This window comes from Mus musculus, chromosome 13, assembly GCF_000001635.26.
Source record: "Mus musculus strain C57BL/6J chromosome 13, GRCm38.p6 C57BL/6J".
NCBI lineage: Eukaryota > Metazoa > Chordata > Mammalia > Rodentia > Muridae > Mus > Mus musculus.
This window is the reverse complement of record NC_000079.6, coordinates 41,624,040-41,642,044: the sequence shown is the minus strand read 5'-3', so window position 1 is coordinate 41,642,044 and position 18,005 is coordinate 41,624,040. Positions and strand designations below refer to the sequence as shown.

General features: G+C 42.8%; 1 protein-coding gene across 2 annotated transcripts in view; it reads right to left on the bottom strand.

Annotated features, from left to right (window-relative positions):
• Positions 1 to 690: 690 nt before the first annotated feature.
• Positions 691 to 18,005, bottom strand: part of Tmem170b (transmembrane protein 170B) — a 35,473-nt gene continuing 18,158 nt past the window's right edge. The window contains exons 2-3 of one of the 2 annotated variants that reach the window (NM_001163572.2): positions 13,897 to 14,067; positions 691 to 7,589 (exon numbers count right to left, since the gene is read on the bottom strand). In NM_001163572.2, the coding sequence (NP_001157044.1) occupies positions 7,459 to 7,589; positions 13,897 to 14,067 (302 nt within the window). In that variant the 3' untranslated portion in view covers positions 691 to 7,458. The remainder of the gene's footprint in view (positions 7,590 to 13,896; positions 14,068 to 18,005) is intronic. The other variant, NM_001368686.1, reaches the window with a different exon arrangement.

Below are 18,005 nucleotides of genomic sequence, written 5' to 3'. Positions count from 1 at the left end.
ATGTGTGTATCAAGGCCGATGACTGATGCCTTCCCATCACTCTCCATTTATATCTGAACTTTCTCCACCATATGGGTACTGGAGACTGAACTTAGGTCATCAGATTCTGTGGCAAGTGCCTTCATTCACTACCCATCTCGCTAAGGATACCTTATTTTTAGAGACGGTCTCTACTGGACCTAGAACTTATCAATCAGGACTGGCTAAGGAGCAAACACAGGGTGCCTTTTGTCTCTGTGACCTTACATTTGATGTTTTACATGAGTGCTGGAGCTCTGGATGCAACCAGCATTACTGACTGAGCCACCACCCCAGTCCTGTGACTTCATTTTTAGAATAGTGACTTGTAGAAATAAATGCGTATGTGGCCCAGGGTTGGTTTAGGACAAGATTGGTTACCAGCAAATATAACAGTTAACTAAACTGTCTTTCAACCTGCTGCTTAACCTTTTCAACACTTTCAAAGTCCACAGGTGAAACTGGCCCAGACAAAACTGACAGAAGATCCAGAAAGGCCATGACGTTTTATTTTCTATGGCTTTTGTGGAACCAGGGTCTGGGCCCAGGATCTTACAGATGCAGGCAAACTGCCTCCAGGCCACTCCACTGGTGTATGAGAACACAGCGAGTCCGCTGTGAACAAGGTGGGAAGAGACAGGATGGAAATAAGCCAGGAGTTCAGCACTGTATAGTTTTTAAAGACAGGTTTATTTATATATATAAGTGCATGAAATTGAATACAGAAACTTTATTAAAATACTGTATATTACAAACTTTAATCCAATAAATTCTGTGTAATGACACTGAAGTGCTGGATTCACTGTGACAGATGTCCTGTGTGTTTTCAACAGTTCACCCTGTATATTACAAAGAGGAGAGCCATGTGCAGATGGATCTCAGAAGTTGTCCTGGGACCAGACGCGGATGGTGTAAGTTGTGCATCTTTTCTTTACAGCTGTGAATTGAACTGCACTCTTATCTTCTGAGGCCAACTTTCAAGAACCAAAATAACTTGCATATGTTTATTGCTGCCCTTTGAAGAAAATGTGTGGTGAAAAATAATTTAAAATAAGGACCAGCATCTCTGAGGCTAACATGATGCTTACAGCGATTAAAATACTTAAAATTCACTGCAAAATTTGTGTCTCCAGGGAGTTATGCTATATACACAATGAGATTTGTACATGACTTGGGAAATAAAAAAATCGCTCATATAAAATTAAAAATCAATAGTATACACTATTTACAACCTGTTAGGTATTACATATAAACATAGTTGAAATAATCCTTCAGAATGAAATTGTTTTATGTAAACATGCAACACACACACTCTTACAGTGTAGTTTATAGTCTTAACAGAAGGGGAAGTCATGTTCACATAACGCGGGTACCTCACCAAACACACTTTTGTCTGAGTATCACCCTCCAACGTCTAGTCTTCCTGTCTTTAAGCTTCACAGTACATTTAATATTTCTATTGTAAAAATAAATCCCTGATGGTAAACATATGTCTAAAGGTTACATAAAGTGTCTGCCTTTGTAACTACAATATTAAACTAACACTGTCCACACAGGAATCTCTAGTTTACCTAAAACTCAACTTTAAAATCCCACATTTGTTTGTCTACATTTTTCTACTTTCATACTTACTTGGAAAAAAAGAAAGGGAAAGAAGGAGAGGCAAATACCCCCGTGTGGTGAAGGACTGTAGAAGCAGTTGTGGCCTGTCACAGTCAGTGGCTAATGTCTACGGAACCGGAACTGTAAAAGGTAAGTAGCTGGACTTGTCTCAGTGGCCCACTGTAAGTGCTGGGATCTCTCTGCAGGTGCTGTGCACAAAGCCAGCTCATTGGCCAAACCCCAGTCCTCCCTAAGTCCACTTTGCAAAAGATTCTTAACTTTCAAGGCCCTGAGATATCATTTAGCTTTTTAAAAAAATTATACTGTGGTTTAGCTAAATGGTTCATCAGTGGGCTGGCTGATAGTTTCTTAGTATCTGCTAGAGCAGTTATACTTGTGCTACTTAAACAAAGCCATGTTATCATATAACTAAAGCTGCTCTCTCATCCTGGGACATCTTAAGGCAGGGGCTAATACTTGGGCTAGAACCACGGGTGAGCATTCTGCCAGATCATATGGCGACAATGAGCTGAGGGGAGCGTCCTACTTGTTCATGAAACAGGTGGAGCTCATGAATAAAGGTGTGTACAGGGGAAGAGCAAGAGTGCCCCAAGGAAAACACAGCTACTATCATAAGCACTATGAAAAAAACCTAGGCAAACAAGAGTATTTTTCTTTCTAGAAAGAAAACTTTAAAACTATTCTATTCTAACCACTTTCAGAGATGAAATGTAAACCTTTTGACTTAAAAAGGAGGAGCCATGCACAGTGGTACACATCTGCAATCCTGGTACCTGACAAGCTGAGACAGAAGGATCACAAGTTCAAAGCTAGTCTAGGCTACAGAGTGAGACTCTATCTCAAAAATATAAAACTTAAAAAAAAAAAACAACAACAACAACCAAACCAAACCAAAACCTTTACAATCAGTGGCGCTCTCAAGCCTCTGAACAAGTGAATGTCTTGAAAAGAATCCCCAGTGCACGTCTAGGAGGGAAGTGCTCCGCTCATGGGGTGAGTCCAGATGATCAGCATCAGAGTATGGAGCTAGGCATTCCCCAAAGGGAAAGGCCGTGTCACGGAGCCTACACAGCAGGTGTGGGTGCAGGACATCGTGCAAAGGAGAGCAGGAGCATCACATGGACTCTCTGCCTACCCCACCCCCAGCCCTGTGCCTTGAATGCATCCTTTTCAATGAGATAACCACAGCATAAACATGGGCACTGAACAGTCTCTCTACACCAGCACGTCAGCTTCTGTCAAGAAATGCACACATCTAAGTTAGGATGTATGACATCTGCTTTGGAAAGGAGATTGTTAGAGAAACTGCTAAATATATTAGTTTGCAAAACCCAAAAGGCCATTATGTGTGTTCAATACATGTGCCCCACATGTAGGTAAAGAATGTGAAAGCGGATCTAAATGAAGAAAGGGTACTGCATCCCAGCTCAGCTTGCTCAGAAAGGTGTAGCAGTGCAGCACCTGCTTCCTGAAAACATTTCACATAGGAAACATTAATTTCTCCCAAACAGATTCCAGCTAGATTCTAAGATAGGCAAATTCAGAAACTAAGCCACCATACAGGATCACCTACAGAAAACAGGGATCCTCAAGGGAGGACAAATCCCCCCACAGAACGTGCCATGAGCACCTGTGTTTTGTAGAGCCCACACACACTGAACCAAGGCATGAGCAAACTTCTCTCTCCATGGTGGTTATGGTCTTAACAGGATGGAGGAACTATGCTTGCAAACACAGGGGGTTTTCATATGCTCTTGTTTTGTGTATTAGCCTCTCTAACATCCCCCACTTTGAATTTCTCTCTGTTACAAATGGCATTGCACATTCAAGAAACATTACATTTTAAAACTGAATAATGTCCTTTATATCCTGAACAGTTTCAAAGGATGAGAAATTATGGATAACTAGGACACTACTGGCTGACTGTCAAGTCTAACCACTGAGAATACAGCCCCCTGATTTTAAAAAGATTCAGTAACTACCCAGTCATACTTAAGCTATGTTACCACACTTCTCTATAATCTAAAGCCATCATCAGAAATTCCTCAGTAATGTTTCCATATTCTTTACGTCACAGTGACAGATGACTAGGAGGGGCGGGAGCTAATACGAGGGCAGTACTTTGCATATGGGACCCAGTCAAAGGATGTTCTGAGTCAAACCAAAAGGAGCAAGTAGGAAATGGCAGTGGAGGAAATGCTGGCCACATCCATTCTCTCTACATTAACCAGAGGTGAGCAGAACCTGTAATATATTCCTATTTACCCATCACGCCCATCACCATCAACTCCTCAAAGTCTCCTTAGAAAAGTTATCTGTAGATTTTAAGGGGCAAAGAGGAGGTAATGAAAGTAAAATTATATAAAAGTCTTTTTTCTTAAAATATATAGAAAAAAAAAGAAATGGATGAAGGTGAATTTCATAAAACCCAATGGTTATGGAAAAATATAACTTTAGAATTCTACTGACTTACTGTCACAAACATACTGTTTACCCATAGGAGGTATTAATCAATTCAAAGTGAGACCTAAAGCTGAGAGTGGTTAAATGATGCTCAGATCAAAGTGAACCACGTGACGGAGCATGGACTCAGATCTATCTCATTGGCTTAGAGTCTGGTCCTTGTCAGAGCAACACCTAAGACATTGAAATGTCCAACTCAGAGGATGAGATGGAAAAAGAAAAATGAGGTCCGGGGAGGGAGAAAGGGTGAGTCTCAGGAAGTAGTAAGGTACTACCCCAACCTTTTTAGACTTTGAAACTGCTTGTCCAGTTCCTGGGAGAGTCTGAGGAAATCCTATTTCAGCCATCTTTGTACACAGGAGATCTATAGAACAGAACTCAGCAAACTGAGCTAAGTGGTGAGTACCAGCCTAGGCATCTCAAAGAGGGCGCCCAGCCTTCCACGCTGTGAATGGAAGGTCCTGGAGGCACTGTTTTCTATAGCATCCTCAGATCTTAATTATCCTTGTTCTTCACAACACACCTAATTTCCCTTCTTTCACCAAAAAAAAAAAAAAAAAAAAAAAAATCTCCTGAAGGCTTAGAAAAGGAGCCATGGAATTCTGTGTTTCGAATACTAAGAAAGAATCCTGGGTAAGCCTTTACCACTGGCTGAGCTGACACACACGAGGACTTGAGTTAACCATGTCTCCTGAGAAGCTGATGGAACTGTATGGTGATCAGGCTCTTGGTCACATGAGATGGGGTGCTAAGGAAGAAAATGTGCTGCTAATCCATGGCTGAGCTTTTAAGAAAATGGAACTGACTATGTCAGTGAGAGCTTTTGTCAGATCCAAAACAAGGGTCTCCAGCAAACCCTTAAATACCCTCCAGTCTATTTCAAAGAGCATTTAACCAAACAAATGTATCAACTTCTCCAGAAGAACAGGAAAATGTTCATCAAACAAAGCTTTCCAATTGGACTGTATTCATATATAGCTATCTATATATGTATATATAATGATATTCTTATGTGTATATATATATATATTTCATTAAACACTTTGTCTCTATAAGAAACAGCTTCTTGAAAACTTTACCATATAAATAGATATATAGACAGTTTCATAAATCCACACTACTCAATTGCATTTCAAAATACCAAGAGTTGATAGTTACACAAAATCCCAATGGAAATAACTGAAGAAACTAAAAATGCCCATCAAATTAAAAGTGCACACATGAACACAATTCTTAATGCAAATTAGCTTGACAATGAGATGACCGCAGGACAGTCTCTAAAGAGGTAACTAACCCCCTTAGACTTTCACCCTAGAGCACAAAACAAGCGCAATTCTCTTTGGTCCATTCATTCACATAGTCAATGTATCAAGGTAATCTTTAGTTAGTTTTAGATTTGAACAATGGGCTCCGTATTACTTTAACATGATAACTTTCTCAGATCATAAGATAACCATGTTAACACAAATATTTGTTCTGTACACAAGTCAATGTCAGAGACAGTTAAGTCTCACGCTGGCACACAAAGCTCTGAGTTGCTGACAAGAGCAAAGCCAGCCAAACAGGAGAGAAAACTGGGGTTACCTGGAAAAGATGCTCACGTTTAAGTTTAGAAAACAGCAAGAATACAAAGAATGCATGGGAAGAGCAGCAGGCCTGGGCACAGCAGAAGAAATCAATTTCAGGCTTGTTCTCTGACATCTCTAAGGATATAGCTTTGCTTCTTGGTTGATTTTTGGGTTGTTAAATTTCCAAGCCACGTTATTAGTAAGTCTAAGTTGGCTGATGCACTGGCAAAGCAGCTCCTCCCGAAACTGATAATGCATTCTCTGTTAGGGAAAAGGGGCATGGATAATAAACGTCTTCAACCAAACTACGTCAAGGAGCTCAAGGTGCTATGCTATTCTTTAGATTACCTATAAATTCATAATTTCTACAATGGATCTTCCCTTAAGTTAGCACGTTTGTAGTTACAACTGGTTATCACACACACACACACACACACACACACACTCAGTTCAACCAGGGTCTGTACTTTCCCAACTTCCTGTATTTGTAATAAACAACTGTGTGTTTTTCTAAACCTCCTAAAAGGTTTTATAAACAAAGTACATTTCCACTGTTAATGAATGTGACCTGAGACTCTATTCGACTCAGGTAATAACTTAGAATCACAAACTTAAACCACACCGCTAACATCCCCGCTTAGATAAAGGTTCTGCATTGTCTTGATACACTCAGACTAACTGCCAACTTGAAAACCATCCACTCAGTCCTCAGTCTTCCCAAGTGTAATTTTCTCCCTGCCACATACACAGAGGGAGACAGTTTACTGCTCTTCCTATGTAAGGTACTTATTATTTTCCTATAAATGAAGCATTCTTAATCCCAGAGCCTAATTTAGGCCACTCTCTAAGCAGTTAGTACTATAGAATCCAAGACACTCAAGACACGTACACAGTGCACACAATCCCACTGCAATGAATTAGAATATTCTGTGAGATGGAGGCAAAAACCTTTAGAAGGGTTGAAGAATGCAACATGCATTTTAGACTTTTCCTTACAAAATTTATAAGAAAAATGTAAATTATATTTTTATGACACACAAGTGACAATGTGTTTGACTCATAAAGGTTTGATCCATATAAATAGAATATGATATATGAGGGAAACTATGAAAGGTGTAGGTTACTGAAAAGTATGCACCCTACAAGTCTGAGTCCATAGAACAGCTCAGCTAGTCGTCCACTGAGGAGACCAGTGGTTTTCACATAAATTAAATAACAACACAGAGACAGATTAAAGCCCCAAGTTCCAGAACACTCAGCTTAACAAACCGAACACCATCCTTGGTATTGAAAGCCCACTATCCAACACTCATGGGATTAACACGACAAAGCTAAGCCTGGCTACGTTACCTGAATCCATGTCAAGTATACTCACAGCACTCACCTATGTCTACACTTGCAAACTGTCACATGATCAATGTTAACAGAAAGGAAAGTTTGGCACATAGATCAATTTCTCAAAACGTTCCTGTAACTTAACACAACACCGTTGAGAACGACGGTTTCAACACCAATGTTAACCTGATTGGCAACTAAACAAGGTGCTTCTTCTTGCAGCTTCACAGAGAGTCTTGTGCACCTTGCCTGGGATGGAGGCACGTAAGGTGCAGTGCGGTAGTGCAAACGTTTGGACGCCAGAGGGCAGGCTTGCCACACGGCTCAAGGTCTTCCCTAGGTTTTTCTTGCTGGGTCCCTGCTTGTACCACTTCATTTCAGCTGATTAACCACACATTTCCGGGGACTCTGTCCACACGTTTCCTTAGTGAAGAAGACATTCCCTCAGAACTCAGAGTGTGGCGAGGATCCTTGAAAAGGAGATGATGAGTGTCAGCACAGTCTGCCCCACGCCCCACACCAGGGCTTCCAGCGGGGCCATGTTCTTCCCAGCCACTCTGTAGATGCCGGCCACTGCTGCACCTGGGAGGGAAGCAGAGCAGAGTCATCCAGGGCCCCACCTGCCACACGCACGGCTGCCTGCGGCAAGTCACCTTTCAGTTACCTAAACAGAAAACCTTCCCCACTCTTCACCTGACTGAGGATCTCCTCCACACGGCTGGTTAACCGTTCCCAAACCCCACAGAACCACACAACCCAAGAACGGTGCTTTTAACGGAACTCTACAGTCCACAGTTCACGCTCTCAGCACTTTTAATGTGAGGATCTTTTCAATAAGAACTGACACTCATGTTTACTCCAGAATACACTCTCATCCATCCCCTTAAAATGCACATATTGAAAAGGAAAGAAATAGGTACTGGTCCCAGCACTCTGGGCACTAACTCTAGAGAGCAGTCACGGCAGGAGGAACTATCAGTGCCTCATAACTCAACTTACGGTGCTGGAATAGCCATCCTGGTCCTACCTCACACCATGCCATCATAAAAGAAGAAAAGGCTAAAAATAAAACCACAGCTGTAAACTTGGAAACCAAGTGGATGGGTTCAGTATACTACGAAAGAGAGGGCCTTAAAACCACAGGGAAGAAAGTGGGAAGGGAGGAAGGGAGGTTAGAAGGAAAGGAGGGTGGGCAGGAGAAAAGAGGAGAGGAGGGGAGAGGCAATAAAGGAAAAGTAGGAGAGAAGAAAAGGCAGAGGGCCAGGTGCAACAGCACCCTCAACCACCGCTCGCTCTCTTTCTCTCTCTCTCTCTTTCTCTCTCTCTCTCTCTCAGCAGAGGCAGGTGGTTCTCAGTGAGTTCTCAAGCAAACATGGGTTGGTGAGATGGCTCGGTGTTCACAGCAACCACTGCTTTCTCAAGGGACCTGGGTTCAATTTCTAGCAACCATATGGTAGCCCATGGCTATCCGTTAACTCCAAGGGATCCAATGCCCTGTTTGGCCTCCATGGGCACCAGACACATAAGTGGTACATAGACATACACGCAGGTAAAATGCCTATATACAAATATATAAAATTTAAAAACCAACAGCAAAGCCCTAGATGTCAGCAAGTAACCTCTGCACCCAGGGGCAGTATTCCTGGAGCCCATGCTGCCTTTACCCCTTTTTGTCTTTCCTGACATGGCCAGACCAGTCTCAGCAAAAATCATACAAATTTTACTCTATTTTCTGCAATAATTTGGATTAAAAAGGAGGGAGGGTAAATGTTCCTTAAAATTCTGGTAGGGATGCTCCAAATACTGTATTTGGGCCTGGAGATTGGGCGTGGGGGGTGTGTGTGTGGCTTCAGCACTTCAGTGATTTAAAGATACTGTTCCATTAGTATTCCTCCTTAAGTTCATTTTGACATTTTACACTTAGTAGCATGTAACTGTTGAATAAATGTTACATTTTAGATTCTCTATCTTTGACTACACTTCAGTTGTTTCTTCAGTCCCAGTCTGTACCTGACTTAATGCTTAGCTTGTCCGCAGTCCACTCACCTCTTCACTGCACCAGGCCTCTGTGAATTCTTCCTAAACACAACTACCCAAGAGGCACACGATTTCCTCACACCAGTACAACCAAAGTGTGACCAAGAACTACCATGCACATCAGTGTTCAGGAGGTGTGCAAAGCACACGACTCCTACTGAGGAAGCAGCTTTCTCTCTAATGAGAGGGAGGATGGGTTCCTTAAGTGGACACGTCACGTCACACCCCCAAACATCCCAGAGCTTCCCAAGTGGGTTCTAACAGCACCACACTCATGCTTGGCGAGGGGTGGGGGGATTCAGTAGATAAACTCTGAAATCCATATGAAAGAACAGACCATGAACAGATGGCTACCCTAACTCTGAATTACCTAGGACACACTCACTAGACCAAAGCACCTCCATGATACACTACAAAACCACAGAGGTCTAAGAACTAAGGCCCTACTGAGAAAATAGAAACAGAAGATGAACCAATCACAAGAGCCAAGAGACGTAGCCATGGATGTTGAGAATACAGCAAATAAGAAGGCAACTAACACCGACAATAAAGGTAGACTTAGGCCAGGAATGAGTGACAGTCGACTACCACATGCCTGTTTCTGTGTATAGTTTTCTTTGGAACAAGTGGTATCCATTCATTTCCTACATCTATGCTTGGTGCTACAACAGCAGGCTTAACAGAGATCACTGCTTCCGGAGTCTAAAACATTTACCATTTGTTCCTTTAAGAACACTGCTCCTGATTCTTTGTGGTGGTTTGAAAAGGCCTGGCCTTCACAGACTCGTGTGTTTGAATGCTTGGCCCATAGGGAATGACACTATTAAGACATGTAGCCTTGTTCAAATATGTAAGGCTCTGTAGGAAGAAGCAGGTCACTGTGTGTGTGATGGGGTGGGGGGTGGGGGGTGAGGTCTCCTATGCTTAAGCTCTGCCCAGTGTGGAATTCCAGTCTCTTCCTAGGTACTTGAAGAAGACAGTCTCCTCCTGCTGTCTTTGGATTAAGATGTAGAACTCTAGGCTCCTCCAGTGCCATGTCTGCCTGAATGGCACCATGCTTCCAACTGAACCTCTGAACATGCAAGCCAGCCACAATTAAATGTTGTCTTTATAGGAGTTGCCTTGGTCATGGTGTCTCTTCACAGCAATATCCTACTCTAAATGAATTAAACACTTTACTATAATAGGTAAAGGTCTAAAATAAAGGAGATATATATACACACACACACACACACATATACACACACATATATATATATATTTATATCAGAGAAGAATATTTATTATTTTTATTCTGGTATGAGACAAAATTTCTTTCTTTTTTTAAAGATTTATTGTATGTATATGAGTACACCATAGCTGTCTTCAGATATATCAGGAAAGGGCACCAGATCCCATTAGAGATGGCTGTGAGCCACCATGTGGGTGCTAGGAATTGAAGACCTCTGGAAGAACAGTTGGTGCTCTTAATCACTGAGCCATCTCTCCAGGCCCGAGACAAAATTTCTTAATGCCCCAAATTATAAACCCTAAGTAGGAAACAAACAAACAAACCAACCAACCTGTAAGCTATATTACATTGTTATTTAAACATTTCTACTGAATAAACTCACTACATGAAGAGAACCGATAAGAACCTGAGAAAAATGGTTTGCAAAACCCAAACCAGGCCCTCAGTGTAAGTACGTGAGGAGTGAAGCATCTGTAAGGCACGTGAGGAGTGTCTGTAAGGCAGTAAGGAGGAGCCAGGGCAGCCAAAGAAGAGCACAGAGAATCAAGCAATGTGCAGAGGGGAAAGCTTTGTCAACAGCGAGTGCAGAAAGAGACGCTGAGACTCACCAGTACACAGAGAAATGCAAATTAAATCAACCAAAAGCTGTCGCTCTATATCTTTAGATAATACTTATAAAAGATTAGACAACTAAAATAGGGCACAATACAGAAATAAACCCATTTTTTTTCTTTTTTAAAACTTTATTTGTAACAAGGTGTGGTAACACACACCTTTGATCCCAGTACCCAAGAGGCCGAAGCAAAGACAGGCAAATCTTTGAGTTCCAGGCTAGCCTGGTCTACAGAGAGTGATTCAGGACAACCAGGGCTACAAAGAAAAATCCTGTCTCAAACATGCACACAGACACACACACAGACACACACACACACATCACAAAGAAGCTCCTAATGTATGTAACAGGGAACAGGCTGCATGCGCTCATATGTTGCGGTGAAAGAAGGGTGCTAGGCGCCCTGGTCCTGGGTGTCCTCTCTACCTTACCCCTGAGACATCGAGCCTCAATGAAATGGAAGCTCACCACTCGGCAGCTAGGCTATCCTAAAACCTTGACTCCCATGGGACTAAAGGTTTGCATGGCCATACCCAGGGTATTGCATGGGAGCTGGGGCACCAACTCAGGTCCTCACATTTACACAGCAAGTACTCACACTGAGTTACCTCCCTAGCACCATTCCAACCCACCCCCTTTCTGTTTAAATCAAACTAGGCAGTATCAATATAAACCAAAATGAGAAGAACAAATACTATATACCCAAATGACACATCACTTGTTCTTGGAAACAAAATCTAAGTAACAACATAATGGATATGTGCCAATATACATCCCATCAGCATCATACTGATAAGGCTATTTAGCAACTGCTGGATTCAATGTAGAGCTATATAAGCCACCAATAAGCTACATTAACAAAAGACATACAGGGGCTGCAGCGATAGCTCAGTGGTTAAAAGCACTGAGTACTCCTCTAGGGCACCTGGGTTTGCTCCTCAGCACCTACACGGTGGCTCACAACCACCTGTCAATCCAGTTCCAGGGGATGGGATGCTCTCTTCTAGCATCTCTCTGACAACACTGCATGAATGTGGCACACAGATATGCGTGCAGGGAAAGCACCCATATGCATAGAAGAAAAATGGAAAAAAGTTTTTTTAAATAAAGAGAAAGAGAAGACATACAGCTAAATATTCTAGTTATTTTTTAATTCATGTTTGCAAGTCGAAATAGTACTAACAAAACATTTCTGTATGTTTCAGATAAAAACCAAATTTTTATCTGAAATTGTGGCAGACTCACATTTTCAAGGATTTCTCAACATTTCATTGCAGTTTTAAGAATCACTAATTTATTATACTTGCCATGGAACTGAAGTGGGTTGGTTACATGCACATAGCCATATTTCACATAAATGGAGGCAGAATTCCCCACATACCCTTCAAAATCTTACAATGACATATCCACATGGTTAGTGTTTATAACATCTGAGCAAACTGCTTCTCTGTGTCCCCAGCTCATAGACCACAACAGTAGCCCACACTGACTGTCCCTGTCTCCTGGAATGTCACTATAGTGAGCAGCACATAGCTATCACCTAGCCCAGCCCCTCATCCAGTATAGATTCTACTCATAGCTCTTAACTCCTCTTCCTTCCTCTTTATTTCCCTTCTTGATTCTACCCATTTCCTTCCTTCTTTTTTTCTTTCACCCCACCTACCCAGCTAACAGAACAACTGTCTAGGTAGCTTTACTAGTGGGTGTGGCAATGAAGGCCCTACCTTTAAGAGTTTTCTCTTGCTTCTTCTCATACTCTCCATAAAGTTATAAAACAAAATCTGACTGAAGAGCGCCCCCACCCATCTGTGGCCCAGAGATGCTCAGAAGTTTATGTCCTCAATGCCCACCCACAGAGGTTCATGTATACCTCAAAGCCCACCCACAGAGGTTCATGTATACCTCAAAGCCCACCCACAGAGGTTCATGTATAGCATATATTGCTCTTTCAGAAGACATGGTTCCGTTCCCAGTACCTATGTGACAACTAACAACCAGCTGTAACTCCAGTACAGTGGCTCGCAATCCTCTTCTAGCCTCTGTATGCACTGCATGCACAAAATTCACAGACATACAGATAGGCAGGCAATCTTTTAAAAAGGGAAAAATAAAAATATCTACTTGTTTTCTGTGGCCTGCAGAAAAATCTCCAGACTTCTTGACTAATCTTTCAAGATTAGCACTTACTCCAGTCTCTTCTTCATGACTCTCTGAGAACCCCAGGAGCTAGACCTGCGCCTGGCCGGTACTATATAAGTAAGGCTTTCCTCATATTCTGTGGCCAGAATCAAGTGAAAGAAAGAAGTCCCTGTGGAGAGCCCCAAACAGTGCAGTGCAGTGGTTAGGGCCCACAGTGTAGAAGACAGCCAAGGGGAATGCCTGCCCTGTGTGTCTATGGCTCAAAAGCAGCAGGGACCTAAGTCAGCAGCCATAAGCACAACCCGGTAAGAAAGCAGCTGAGGGGCTTCCGGATGCAACGGGGTTCTGCTCCAGCAGCAGCCCAGAAACCAGAACTAACTCTGAAGTACAGCGAGGAGCAGGGACAAGTTCACTGTCAGGAGAACAAAACAGGTGACAGGCTAAGGAAATCCACAAGACAGCTCAGCAGAAAACTGTACATTTCCTGAAGCAGAGAAATCATAAGTGGTTGTTGTCACAGGCAGATGAGCCCACAGACTCAAAGGCTCGATCTTCAGTGTCTATCTTCTTTCCTTAATAGACAGGAGGCATATTTAAAGCAGAGACTTCTTTTGCTATAAAGCACTTTCAGACTGAATCAGCCATGCCCCTTGCCAATGCCATTTCTCACAAATCCACGCAGAGCAAACGCACATAGTTACATGCGTTATCTGTCCGGTGAGTAAATCAACTCACCTTTGCCTTCTAGGCTGTAAGTGCTGAGGACCAGTCTACATGAAAAATAGTGTTTCTTTTACAATAACAACAGCACTTACCAAAGCAGTATTTGCATATAAAATTATATCTTTAAACAAAATAAGTCAACTTACTAGTAATCATTGCTCCAGTTACAGAAGCCAGAAACCCGATGCTGACAGCAATGATGGAGATCACTCTCCCCTGCCTGTGCCTCTGCAGCATCACAAACATCAGCACGCCTGCAGCACCGTGGACAAACAGAGAGGAGAAGAGAGCCCAGAGGAAGATCCAGTACCACATCTCTGAAAGGGAAAGAACAGTGTTAGTCCTGCTGCAGAAGTGTAGTTCGGAAGACTCAGCCAGCAAGCAGTGAGTACCCATGGCTGGGGAGAACCCTGAACAAGAGAGAGTGCATAAAAGGCCTCACCTGCTATCTGATCCACAGGAGAAAGGGAGTCAGGGACTATTATTAAAGCTAATTAAGGCTTAATGGAAGAATAGCTCCATGATCTCAAAAGGTGAAGGCCATGTTGTCGCTTCCTCTCCACATCCCATTTAGAAAGCAATCCATCAGCTTGCCTCCTGTAACTGTAATAATTTACCCAGGACTTTCACTGTGCTTTATGCTGTCTTCAACATGTTCCCAATGGACTGTTCACTGCTGACTTAACACACCACAGGGACGGAGCACACCCCCTTATGCCTCTCCAGCCTTCATTTCCTTTCTTCCAGGCCTCTGTTGCTTCTCACTATCCACACACTTCCCCTAGAGACTGATGCTCGGTACTGGTATAACTCCATCTCCCTGGCCACATCCAAGAGGCAGCAGCTGCTCTGTGTGGGGCTGAACAGTCCCTTTCTCTGGGAGATTTTGATTGGAATGCACTCACTGTTCTCCATCTCTGGGTAACTGAAATTAAACCTGTTTCCTTCACCACACAGTGCAGGCCACAGAACAGAAAGAAAGAAAGAAATCCACCAATGACAAGAGGCCACCAAGACTGTGTTTCAGCAACTTCCGAGGTCTATCATATTACTATCCTCATACAGAAGACAACATCCCAGTTTCTCCCTACTTAGCACCTGCTTCATGTGAACCAGTTCAGGAAAGTTTGCTTCTAACTGAAAAGCCAACCAGCATGTTTAGCCTCCCCTGAGAGGGTCCTCTTTGGTATGCAAACACTCTATGAGGAAGGGTCTCTTCTGCCGTTTGTGCTACTCGGACTTTCTGTCAAGTCATTATGAGAGGACACTTTTTAAAAGTAAGGGCTATTTTCCCAAACGTTATAGTGGAAATTTGTAACCATGCAATTACCATGAAAAACAGTATGGTAGTTCCTCAAAAACCCTAAGAACAGAACTACCATATGAGCCAATGCCATTCCTTGGTGGGTATCTGAGCTGGTTAGGTTTAGGACCCTCACTTGACGTGCTGCTCAGATCACAGTGCTCTGTGGCCTTGTCTGTGAGAGACTATCTGGATTGATAATTGCTTTGAGTGGGCACAGTCATTCCTAGACTACATAAGAAATCTAACTGGGGACTAGAGAGATGGCCCAGCTATCTCAAGTTCTCTTCCTAGCACCCAGCATGGTAGCTCAAGACTGTCTGTAATACAAGTTCAGGGGATCCATGCCCCTTTCTGGCATCCATGGGCACCTGGTGCACATACATATATGTAGGCAAAATACTCACACACATTAAAGAAAAGTAAGTAAACAGCAAGAAAGCCAGCTATCAGTTAGCATGCCAAAGTGAATGGGGAAATCTTACAAGGCCCCCACACCAGATGGAGAGCTATAGGCAGGCAACTGATGACTGTTGAGAGAGGGAAAAACCATTCTTCAGAAATTAACCTCATAATTGGTGTACAACACCAAGTGGTCAGCTCAAAAAACATAACACACAAGCAAAACTAGACTCAGCAGGTTCTGTTTATATGTATATACATGTATATAATGAAAAGGAGAAAAATGTCTTGGTAATTAGGAAAGAAGGGGGGAATGAAGGGAGAGAGAGAGGAGGGGAGGAAGGAATGGAAGGATTAAGGAAGGAAGAAAGGAAGCAAGCAAGCTAACTAGTATGTATTCTGCTTATGTCCTAGGAACTTCTATGAGGCAAGAATAAAGAGTGGTGGACTAACTCTTAAGCAGAGGAAATTTCAAGACAGCATAGCACCAGGTCTATGATGTGGCTATTTCTGATTACTCTGATGCAGGCCTACATAAAGAAAAGCAACAGGTAGGGCAGAAAGAAAAGGATGTGCGGCTTAAAGAGGAAGAATAAAGCAGCCATAAAGACATTTGAATTTAAAAAAAAAAAAGGCTGTGATTTTTAGAGAGAAAAGCATCACAAAAGGCAATCTTTGTGCCCTTCACTGGGAGAAAAGGCACTCGACAGCAAGGCCTCCCCCAGCTAAGCATACAGCATGTGACAGGAGAAAGTCTAAGAGGTAAACAAACACTTAGCCAAGGTTTCCCACAGCTTCAGCATAGAGAAGCTTCTGCAACTATGGTTTAAGGAAGGGAGCAGTGTCTACTCCACACTGACAGCTCAACTTGGCAGTGCCATCCACATGCTCTGCATTCTGAGGCATGAAAGATGCATGGTTAAGAAAGTCATTGGTTCTGTCTCCAGAATTTTAGAGAGTGGCTCTATTCGTCAGGATTCTAGAGAAGCAAAACTGACAGACTGCATCTATACATACATTAAAAGGGGATTTATCATATCTGGCTAATCCAACAATAGCTGTCTCCCAAGAGAAAAGCTAAGAGTCCTGTAGTTGTTCAGCCTATGAGGATGGATCTGGCAGGCCCAAGCTGGTGCTCACACTTGAGGGAGGTCCTAGAGAGAGCTGCCCACATTCAGCTCAAGACTGAAGAAGTATGTTCCAATACCAGCAAAGGAATGCCCAAACGGCAGGATAGATGAATTTGCCAGCAAGAGTGAAAGCAAGCGTGCAAAAACCAAAAGCTCCTTTCTTCAATGTCATTGGGGCAAGCCACCAGAAGGTGTGGGCCAGATTTAAAGTGGTCTTCTAACCTCAAATGATAAAGATTAGAGTGGATCTTCCATATCAAATGATCCAATCAAGGAAAATCCTTCATAGGTTTGCCCAGCTGCTTGATTTTAATACTTCAGGTGCAGTCAAGCTGACAACCAATATCAGTTATCTCAGTTCCTGAGGCTCCGCAACATGTGGCAGGGACAGAGCCTCTGAGAGGTCATTGTGTGAACTTGTGAACTTTGTGAAGCCTGTGTTGTAGCAGAGAACCCAAGATGTTGGGAGATGCCAAAGCCATGAGATATCTGCCAAAGAGATCTGCCTAAAGCAAGGGGGACCAGCCCAAAAGAGAGATGCATGTTGCAGGCAGCAAGGAGGTGGAGGAGTAGAGCCACTAAGCCCATTGAAACAGAAACTCTTAATACTGGACGTGGAGATACAGGATTTGGTGGTCTCCCCCGGGTTTCAGCCTTGCTTTGGTCCATTATTTCCTCACTATGCCCCCATTCCTCCCTTTTGGAATGTGAACGTGTATTCTGTGGCATTATATGCTGAAGGTATATAATTTGCTTTTAAGTCTCACAGTTGAGTCACAGTTAAGAAATTTTCTTAAAAATATCTCAAGTGTCTTAGAAGAGACTTTGAACTTCTGAACAGTGCTGTAGCTGTTAAAAGACTATATGGACTTTAAAAGTTGGACTAAATGCATTTTTGTATCATGAGACAGCCATGAGCCTCTGAAAGCCAGTGGTAGAATATGGTGGTTTGAAGGAGAACTGTCCCTCCTTGGCTCATGATTTTGCATACTTGATCCCCAGTTGATGGTGTTATTTGGGAAAGATATGAAACCTTTAGGAAGTGGAGCTTTGTGGAATGAAGTACATCATGACAGGTTTTGAGAGTATGCAGACTCACTTCCCTTCCTGCCCTGTTCTCTACCTCTGTTTCCTGTGGGTAGGAGAAATGTGGTCACCCAGCCTCCTCCTCCTACCACCATGCCCTGCTTCCTCTACAATGATGGACTCTAGTCCCCTGGAACTGTATGCCAAAATAAACCTATCACCTTTTAACGTGATTTTGGTCAGAGCATTTTATCACAGCAACATAAAACTGATGAATACAATACCCAAAAGGATGAAGAGTACACTAGTTGTTCCAAGAGATACTGGCATAGCCAAGCTCATACCCACATATCCACCACAACTCAAGAGGCAGAAGCAACCCAAGTGTGTATCA